Source organism: Oreochromis aureus, linkage group 18, assembly GCF_013358895.1.
Source record: "Oreochromis aureus strain Israel breed Guangdong linkage group 18, ZZ_aureus, whole genome shotgun sequence".
NCBI classification, from domain to species: domain Eukaryota; kingdom Metazoa; phylum Chordata; class Actinopteri; order Cichliformes; family Cichlidae; genus Oreochromis; species Oreochromis aureus.
In genome coordinates, this window is record NC_052959.1 from 22,767,497 (window position 1) to 22,777,516 (window position 10,020).

The following is a 10,020-nucleotide window of genomic DNA, read 5'->3' on the forward strand; positions in this document are numbered from 1 at the left end:
CCGGACAAGCCCCCGTGGATGTGAGTCAAACCAAAATGTGGTGAATTCTGAGCCAAGAAGGATTTTACAATCCTTTTTTAAAATATGCATCGAAGAAGAGAATTGGAAAAGGCCTCCATTCATCATGCTCTGACTGTGTTTTAGTAGATATGGCAAGGATGCAGAAGATCTTGTGTCTTCACAGAGGACTGTCAGCAAACACGCCGCCAGTGTCCGCCTGCAGGCCTGTTTGTCTCTGAGGCCGCACACTGAGGATAGAAACTGCTTTAATCCTGCAGTGTGCTTATGAGTTATCTCAGATCTTACATCACAGCTGTTGTCCAGCTGCGATGTAACATCTGAAACTGTCAAAAGTATTATTTATACTACTTTTCTTATATTAAATCAACAGACAATCTGGAAAAAAATCCAGACCCATTTTGGCATTTTCTAACATGAAACTTTGATTTGTAATGTAATGCATCAACATATCAGACTATATTTTCAACACTGTTTTATCATTTCAACATTTCCATTCACTCAGTTATACACTAACACACTTGTAGAAACATACTCATAACATACATCCTTGACTATTCAACATCAAACGAGTATTTGCGGTTTTCTAATATGTCCAGGTTAAAGGATGAGCTGGATGTGGTTCTGTTTGTTTCCTGTTGTCAACAAATCCCCTGAAAAGATCAAAATTAATGCTTTCTACTAGGCTTTGTCTGTGTTTATTCAAAGCCTGATGTATGTTATTCATCTGCTCCCAAGAGCTCTACTGAAAAATATTCTGAGTCATACTCTTTAACCGGCTGACTTATTTCTTCTTTTATCATCAACATGGATGCCGTAGTTTATTTTTACTGGAGTGTCCATTCAGTATCCGGCTGCCATAAATACTGCTGTTTGAGTAGTGTTCGCTTACTTAGTGTGCTGCAGTTTTAGAAAATTATGTTTTTTTTTAAAGCTACATATATTATAAATATGCAGTGTGATCCTATAGAAGGCCAGGATCACACTACACAATAGTCACCCAGTAAGAGCTCAGTCCTGGGACTAAAAATGGGCTGCTTTAACCCATGGGGTGTTTTGTAGTGACCTATTGGAGAATACAACTTCTCTTTGTCTTTGTAAAACCTTCCACCACGTGTTGTGGATCCTCTTCTCGGTTTTGGTTTAGATGTTTTTATGAGAATTGTTGACAGCAGCATATATTTTATGTAAAAACCTCTTAACATCCACCAGATTGGATGGTGATCTGTTTAGGGTTATGTTTAGGTTGTCTCTGAGCCACATGTTACACAAGCAGGTTTTCAGATTCTGTCAGTAACATTTAAGATGTGGTTTCATACATGTGTTTGGACCTTCTATTATAACCTTTCCACTCAGGCCAAAAAAGACCACAAAAATCATTGCCTATTAAAGAGGAGCTAACCTTTTTCTTATTTTTTCTTATATACAAGGTATGGTCAAAAAGCTCCAGGAACACTATCATAAAATAACAAAACAAACCAAACAAACAAACACAAAAACATACCTGATTTAATTTAAAATTGAAGACTGACTTTCTTGGTGGTACTTGCTGGTAATGAGAATTGGACCTCCAGCTATGACCCAGCAGTTTTCAGTTGAAGCATCCTAAGTTTCCAAGCCTGACGGCGACACTTCAGGTCAGGAGATGATGATGAGTTTTTGGAGGGGGTTTGGAGGGTGCTCCATGAATTCACCCGTCATGACCAGACTATCAACATGAAGTTCTACAGTCACATCCTGAGTTGTCTAAAGGACGACGACGGACGGTATAAAACATCACGACTTTGCCTGGTGGCTCTGAAGCGTCAACTTTAGTGTTTTGGTTGCCATGTTTTTTCAAGCCTGATTTGCAGAGCATTTGATCATATCTCATGTACAGTTTTACAGTGGTTGATATTCATATGATGAAATATGATGAAATGATGAAAGTTTCAAATAATAATGTCACTGTACTGTAGTCCCTGTGATCCACAAGCTCAGGCATCAGACTGCTCTATATGCATGGTCAGTTTTTTTTCCCCAAAATATGGTCACGCCTAATATATATGGCTCTGGGTGTGAGCAGACCAGCCCGATCCAAGATAATGTTTAAGGAAGGGCAGCCAATCACAAAACAGCCGTCTTAAAGGCAGAGGAGCCTTTTTCTAGACCTCTGCTGAAAACCGGGGGACCTTGTTTTCAACTGGTAATCACACAAAACTCCTCTAGTAGAGAGGAAGAACAAATTATGGAGCTGGAAATGAGCACCATTAACCCTTATCCCTAAAAGAGTTTCCCTAAAAGAGTGGATGTTATAAGGTTACATAAATCTCTAGATGTTAATAATGTGCACTTAATAGTAACAAAAATCAGAAAAAAATCAGAAAAAAAACATTAACAAAGACATCAAATGACAAACAATACACACATTTCAAGCGAGTAAGTAGCACTTAAAGGAACAAACGTGTCTACGAACAGTACTTGTATTTGTTAAGAAAAACAAACCAAAACATAGTTTGTAACCAATCGTAACACATTTCTAGAAATACACAATCAAGTAATTCTGATGACATCATTAGTTCCATATACAAAGTTTGTGTAAACTAATTTTGCATTTATTCTGAATAAATGCAACCCCAACACTTCATAGCAGGAATGTAGCTCACCATTAATCCTGTAATACAAACTTTTACCAATTGCATAAACTTTTTTTCACTGATGTCGTTGAGCCTGTGCAGTACAGAGGGGGTCTTACTGCCAAACTTCTGCATGTTTCCAGAAAAATGAATATTTCAACCCCTGAAAACAGATAAAGAGAAAATCATTAAGCATTAAGAATTAGACTAAAATATATTTGATACAGCTTTGATGCAACAACCTGATAGTTTTCACTAAAACATTTCTGGGAAATGTCCCAGATTTTTGGAACCACTAATTTAAACTAATTTGGATAACATATTTAAAGAGACATTTCGTGTTGACTTAATCTGAAATATTTACCAAATGAATCATTCATTTCAGTTCAATCAAAGGAAGGTGGTGTTTAAAATGTCCAGAGTAAAAAAACACAGCCTACAATCATGTGAAAAGGAAAGTGTTTGCAGTACTCAGTGCAGTCCTGTGAAAAGCTAAATACACGTTCAGATACAACTATACAAACCTAAGATGTGCTTTCGTGTTTTTTTTCTTTTTGGTTTCTTCTTTTTTTTTTAAGAAAGAAGAGACTTTCTCCTGTTAGCCATTCCAAATAAACCAATCTTATTTCAATGTGGTGTTGTGAACTTTAATCTTTTAAATGCTAAGTGTGGCCTGTAGAGTTGGAGATGCAGCTCTCTGGTTTTTTGCTGTTTCTCTGAGAATTGCACAGTCTGACCTTTGAGTGAATTTGCTGAGATGTCAACTCCTAGGAAGACTAGCACTGTGTTAACACAGACCAGCAAACTGACAAAACTTCTTGCTCACACTTGCTGTTGATCAGTTAATCAAATCTATTCGATTAGCAGCACTTTAGCTGCTACTTACCTTCCTAATTCCTATGAAAACAGGGTGGACTTGGTTTTTCACAGGACTGCATTGAGCCCTCTAAAAAGCATTGCTTTTCACTTGAATCTATGCTATGATCATGTTCAGAGAAACCCTCTTATAATACCTCGTTATTCGACAGTTGCGTGTCTGAACATAAACGCCTGTGTAAGTGATATCACATCTCACTACGTTGTTGGTGAGGTCTGACTCCAGGACGTGGAAATTGGGATTGACTGTAACCTGACAAAAAAAATAAAAAAATAAATCATGAATAAATTCTGTAGCAGGAGGTTATAAACATTTATTTCTGTGTTGTGAAATACACATACAGAGAATGAACATGTGACACACCTTCAAGATGTAGTTTCCTGGAGGCACATCGGTGATGTCAATCCACTGACAGTCGATGTTGGCGGCGTAGATGTCATGGCAACCTGGGCTCAGACCCTACAAAACACAGTCACCTCAGTGAGGTTTAAAACTTGAACAGGGGCACGCATTTCTGTTATAAGAAAGCATTAACCTACAATAACTATTCCTGTGGCAACAGGATGTTTAGTTTTATTGGAATAAACCAATGTTTTTGTTAGAAAAACATTTCTCTGAAGTGAATTTGGAGGATCTGCAAAAGACAAAAACCACAAAACTATCTTTATTTCTAATGTGATAAACTAAACAGAATGATCAGAAGTCTGTTGAATAGCTATTGAACTTTTTTCCATTGATACATATTTTTCTTTTTTCCTGTGTGTTATTTTATTACTCAGCCTCTCCTTTCAAATACCTCCTCCCGTTTCTCCTGTTTGATTGTGTGCTCCGCCCTGATATGTCCCACCTGCCCCTAACTGTCTTCCCTGTGTATTTAAGCTGTATTTCTACCCTTGTTTCCCTTCCAGACTGTCTTAGTGTGCACTTTGCGTTCCAGCATGCTCTTAATGAGCGCTGCCTTGTGTTTTCTACCCAGTACTGTTTCCTGGTATCTGGTTTAGTCTACTCCTCATGCTTTTGTCTGTCTGGATTCGTCACCTGCACATCAGACTCACTTTTACCTCAATAAAGACTTGTATTTTCTCCTAAAGCTCTTCATAAAAGAATCTGGGCCTTCAGAATAATGCAAATGAACACTTGCAGTTGTTTTCCTAATGAACTATTGAACTTCTTTAAAAAGTCCTACCCATTCTTACTTTTCTTGTTTAGCTCTTATTTGCTATTTAAAGCGGGTCTCCACTGATTTTACAGCTCAAGTATATTGACTCATCATGGTGAGTGGCTGTGAACACAGCTGTTTAATGTCATCTGTTGCTCTGAAGGAGCTTTGTGAAATAAATGGCGAGAAGCCTGCGAGCCAGTTCAGTCAACTCAAGCAGCACTGCTTCAGACACACGTGACATGCCTCACTTTCCTCACACCATCCTCCCAATTTGGTGGTTTGTTTAAGCTTCAAAATTTGCAATCTCTGTCCTGCACTGCTGCTCCTTCCACTTCCTTAAAATCTGCCTGTGCATATTTAAGTATCAGGCATGGTAGTGTGCCGGAAGTGTGTAAGTGCTGTGCACAGCTTTGCAGATCCGCATTGTCAGGGGGCGGGGTCAAAACTCTGCAGAAGAACCGGTGAGCTACTTTTCATGTTTTTGCTGTTGGGCCTGATGCACTCATAGTATACAAAGAATGTGTCTGTACGGGAGTTATTGTAGTTTTGTAGTGTTTTTTATTAGTTTTTATTTTTATTTAAATTTTTCGGTTAGTTTCAGTTTCTTTACAGAGTCAGTTTTCATATTGCAGTTTAGTTTGTAAAATGTTTAGTTTTAGTTTAGTTTTTATTAGTTTCAGTCATAGTTCTAGTTTTGTTTTTTAATTTTCATTGCATGGCGAGAAGCAATATTTAGGAAAATCAATGCAATACAAATACTGACTCATAGTCTTGTAGACAAATTAACAAATACTAAAACTAATGATGTTTTCTCTACATTTACATATTTTATTTGAGTTAGTTTTCCAAGTTCACAAAATCATTTCAGTCTGTTATTTTTTTTTAAAAGTATAGTTTTTATTTATTATGTTATTTTATTTATTTATTTATTTATTTTATCCATGATGGGGTTTTTTTCTTGTTTCTCCTTCAGTTTATTTAGCCAATCAGCTTTCTACCTGCGCTTAGTGTCATCATCTTCGGGCTGCAAGCCGTTGGTTTTCTGGAGGACTTTGCATAAATGTGTCTGTGTAGTCTCTGTGCTGGCTGAATTGTGTGAAGCTAGAGCTTTGGATGGATGTTTCACAGACACGTGAAGCCATAATTCCTGCATTACTCATCACTTCCAGGTTTTTACATGTAACAGATTTGCAGGGAGAGTATGTTTTTCTGCTGCTGTAATAAATCATTTTACACCCGACTTGTCTGACTGAGCTGATCTCACCATGAACTTGAAGACCTCAAATATACCAGAATCCTGGAGAGTCCAATGCAAAAAAACATGTTTATTTAGTCAAATACTGCTTGAGTTTGGCACAAAGGTGGTGATAGTTGATATATAGCAAGTCTCTACTGCTGTTTTAGTCTTTACTTTACAGGGTAGTTCAGAGAGCAGAGAGTGGGGGAACAACACCCAGGAAATAGCCTGAGGCAAAGTAGACTTCAGCCTCCCTGCAGCACCTGAGGTGCATAGGTCAGCGATAGCGGTAGCTTTAAATTTAAGTGCATGTAAAAGTATCTCCATCACAAATCTCCAGGTTTTTTTTTACCAGATTGGGAATGATGCATCTCATCTCAACTTTAACCTTCATTTCACAAAGAACAAGATCTTAAGACTTTGCAAGTCTACTGCTGTCTTCACCCACAAAGGTATGGAGGGTTCTTCCTGTTAAAAAGACTTTATCTTCATACTGCCCTCAAATGAAGTTGGGCTATGAAATCTTGCGAGGACTGTTGTAAATCCGCAAGCATCCCGACTCAGAAAACGGATAGGTGGAAGAATGTTTTAAATAAAATTAAACCTAACTGGACTGAGTGTCTTCTTTCTTTATCTCTTTCCTCAGCTCTCGTGTAAAACATCTCAATCCGTGCGGCGTTAGATCACGTGACATATGACAGTGTGTTACCTGCGTATGAGCTGTACAGGCATAGCGTCGCCTGAATCCAGGATCGCAGTTCGTGTCCTCCAGACAGAAACTGGCCTTGTGTCCCTCGGCCACTTTACGTCCTGTGATAACGTCCAGCAGGTCGTACTTGCTGAAGGCGTCCATGCTGTGGTAGTGTCTGAGGGTGCAAAAGAGATGGAAAAGAATCAATAGCAGATATTTTGTTATGGCTCAGGAATGTCTAAAAAAGCCGCAATTTTATTGTCTTAAGTGAATTTTGAGGGTTTGGTGTTCTTCCTAGTTCGTCATATCTGAATGGAGCCTCGCTAATCCCTGTTTTTTTTAAAAAAGGATTTAGGAGTCATCAAACTCACTGGTGACAGCTGTGCCAGTCCCACTGATATCTGGGCTTGAAAGGGAGGAAGTCAGCGGTGCCTTGGTTTTTCACTTTCTGTGGAAACCGCAGGAGAACTCTGAAGTCGATGTCTCGCACAGCGGGTCCATAAGCCGACCTTGGATGGATCACAGGAGAAAAAGGCATAAGCTGCATTGGAAAAGTGCTACTGGCTGAGCTCCCGGGTCTAGTTTTCTTAAAAGTAACAGAGCGCAAAGGGTTTGTTCCATTGTGCTTAATGCTTTTGGGAAAAACCAACCCAGAACATTTATGTCTTGGCAGGACATGATGTTGGACAATCATGTTGGACAATCATTGCTACATAATATGATCAAACACTTTTGTAACTTGCTTAACAAAACAGTTATCCCAGCACGCTTGACAGCTTACACTGGCATAATTGAATGCAACCGTAAAACAACTAAAAGTTGTTCTTAAGCATGTAAAACGATTCCCCACTGAGAAAAAAAACAAAGGACATAAGTCTGTGTGTCTGCCTCAGTGTCTACGTGCTGCTCTGTTCATACTGAAGAAGTGAATCACTTCTGGCACCTCAGATTACCTGGCCAGACAGTTCTCCTCAGCCGCACAGCGAAGCGCGTACATCTGCATGCGCTGGACATAGGTACCTGCTTGGATGGCATATGGGTCTGGCACAAGGTCTGGCAGTCCTGTTGGGAGGAGATTAAATGGATAGTCCAAGTTTTTTTTTTCCTCCTGACATCTTAATGTTCCCAACTTATTCATGCTGAGAACAATCCACAGAAATAGACACCCTGAAAATGTAAGCTGCTTTGTGTTTGTTGGCATAATTTAACATGTTTCACATTCCTTACAGCTCCAAAGGCCAAATAAGACTTTTTTTCTCTCACTCCTTGGCATTGAGCTTTTTGTTTAAAGTGAGACATAAAGTTATGAAAATTGTCCTTAAATAATCAAACAAGCAGATGATTTTAAATATAACAGTGTTTTTGTGTGTCCTTAGAACCGTTACATGAATGTAAAGCCAGTAATATTCATGCCAATGGAAATGGATAAAAAGCTGTTTTAAAGTATTGGCCAAATTAACACTAAAACAGGCTTTGCTTGCTGGAGTTATATTATTTTAAAATATTGATCACAGACACAGTTTCTTAATCCACTCTTAATTTGAATAATTTACATTGCAAATCTATCCATCGATCTATCTATATAAAATATAAAATATAAAATTTGAAGAACAGCTTGGAAATATCAGGGATGTCAAACTCATTTTACATCGTGGGCCACATTCAGCCCACTTTCATGTGAAGTGGGCCTGATCAATGAAACTAAACGATTAAGGTGTAAAGGCTCTGTTTTGTAATCATAAATTTAGAATATAAAGTTTTTATTAATTCACAGAAAATGTACTTTTGTGTAGTATGAATGGATCAATAGCAAAAACTGTAAAACTTAATAAATTACTCTTAAAAGTTCAAAATCTAAACTGTCCTTTACACTGCCCCGTGGGTCAGACAGAGGCCTTCATAATCTGACTCCTCTAATATTATATAAATGGAAGAGTTGACCTACCGTTTTGGAAATATCTTGTTCCGTACCCTGTGCCAGGCGGACGGAGGGTGCGGGCCGCTGATCTCCCTCTGGTCGGATACATGTTGTAGAAAACAGAATTCCTGTGGTTTTTAAGTGGGTTTCGAGGGTCGTCGTTAACCATGTCCTCTCCATTGCTGTTTTCCTCAGTAAGTGCAGGAAATACAGCCGGTGCCTCAGACTCGTTTTCCAGACCTGACGGGTGTGCTGAGATGGAGCGATCAGAGTGAGCAGGTTGCCTGGAGACAGGCGTCACCTCGGGCCCCGCGCGTAACTGCTGGTTTTGCGCACCAGGTCCGGATTCACCTATTCTAGTGTGTAGTGCGGTATTATCCACAGTGACAGACACTCCATTTCTGCCAGAGAAATCTCCTGAACTTCCCGGTGTAGAGGCGTTCATGGTTCTGGTAAATTCACCATTAAAATGACGTGCGCCTGGATGTCTTACAACTGCTGCTGTAGGGCGTTCAGGTCGCTGTCTGACCCCTGACGCGTGACGATTCACGGGCGCATACTGTCTAACATCGTGTCCAGGTGTGAGAGGTCCCGACTGCGCACTGTTATCAGTCCTGAACTGTCTGGACTCAGTCGGTCCGGTTCTCACAACCGTCATTCTTCTGCGCGCTCCTGACATCTGGCTCCCGGTCCCATCCCTCCGACTGCTCACGTAAACCCTCGACTGGCTGGTGGACCGATACGGAGCCTGGTACTCCAACCCAGTGCTCATTAAACTGTAAACCTGCCCGTTGTTCTCCCATTGAATCCGGTGCCGCCAGGGGCCAACCGTGCGCTGCTGCCCAAAGCTGAGGGGGAGTAGTCCTTGGAAAATGTATAGAAATAAAAGTGAACGTTTAGTCATGGCAATTAAACTTAATAAATTAAAGCCCAAGTTAGCAATCATGACATAAATTTGCGCGCACAGACGTTGAAGCTTCGTGGAGAATGGATTAAAATCGGGAGTGCGCTTCCAGTTTCAGCTCTAACACAAAACAACATCTCAGGAGGAATGAGAGATGGAGAGGAGAGGAGGGCTGAATCCCTTTTCCCCCGCTCGTTCGTCGAATTCAGTCCAGTTACTTTCACTAAGTCAAGCTTCTAAAAAATTTAACCCATCCCTTGCTGTGGTTACGTGCGGTTAGAGAAGTACGTTTGCTGAGTAAATTTCACGCAAGGGTGTAAACTTAACTCAGCCAAATGCTTCAGCTCGAGCTTGTAAAGCTCAGGGAACACTAAAGAAAAAAAAAGGATATGAGTTGTTGTGTTTAAGTAATATTTTTTGTTAAGCAGAACTTATTTTTTCATTTCAATATCACTCCTTGTCATTTGACACGTTGATCACGACTAAAATGCCCTTAAAAAAGCTAAAGATATCTTTATATGGAGTTAAAAAGTCACGCACGACCAGTTTATCAAGCTAAAAAAAAACCCAAACGAACAAAAAACAACAACAAAACAAC

The 10,020-nt window shown here is 39.6% G+C and overlaps 1 protein-coding gene across 1 annotated transcript; it reads right to left on the reverse strand.

Annotated features, from left to right (window-relative positions):
- Nucleotides 1-2,590: 2,590 nt before the first annotated feature.
- LOC116313460 (protein-lysine 6-oxidase-like) lies at nucleotides 2,591-9,597 on the reverse strand. Its single transcript, XM_031731164.2, has 7 exons — nucleotides 8,546-9,597; nucleotides 7,554-7,662; nucleotides 6,972-7,109; nucleotides 6,619-6,775; nucleotides 3,874-3,969; nucleotides 3,647-3,762; nucleotides 2,591-2,796 (listed from the first exon to the last, which is right to left on the reverse strand). Exons 1-7 carry the CDS (start codon nucleotides 9,462-9,464, stop codon nucleotides 2,790-2,792), a joined length of 1,542 nt encoding a protein of 513 aa, XP_031587024.2. The 5' UTR covers nucleotides 9,465-9,597; the 3' UTR covers nucleotides 2,591-2,789.
- Nucleotides 9,598-10,020: the final 423 nt, after the last annotated feature.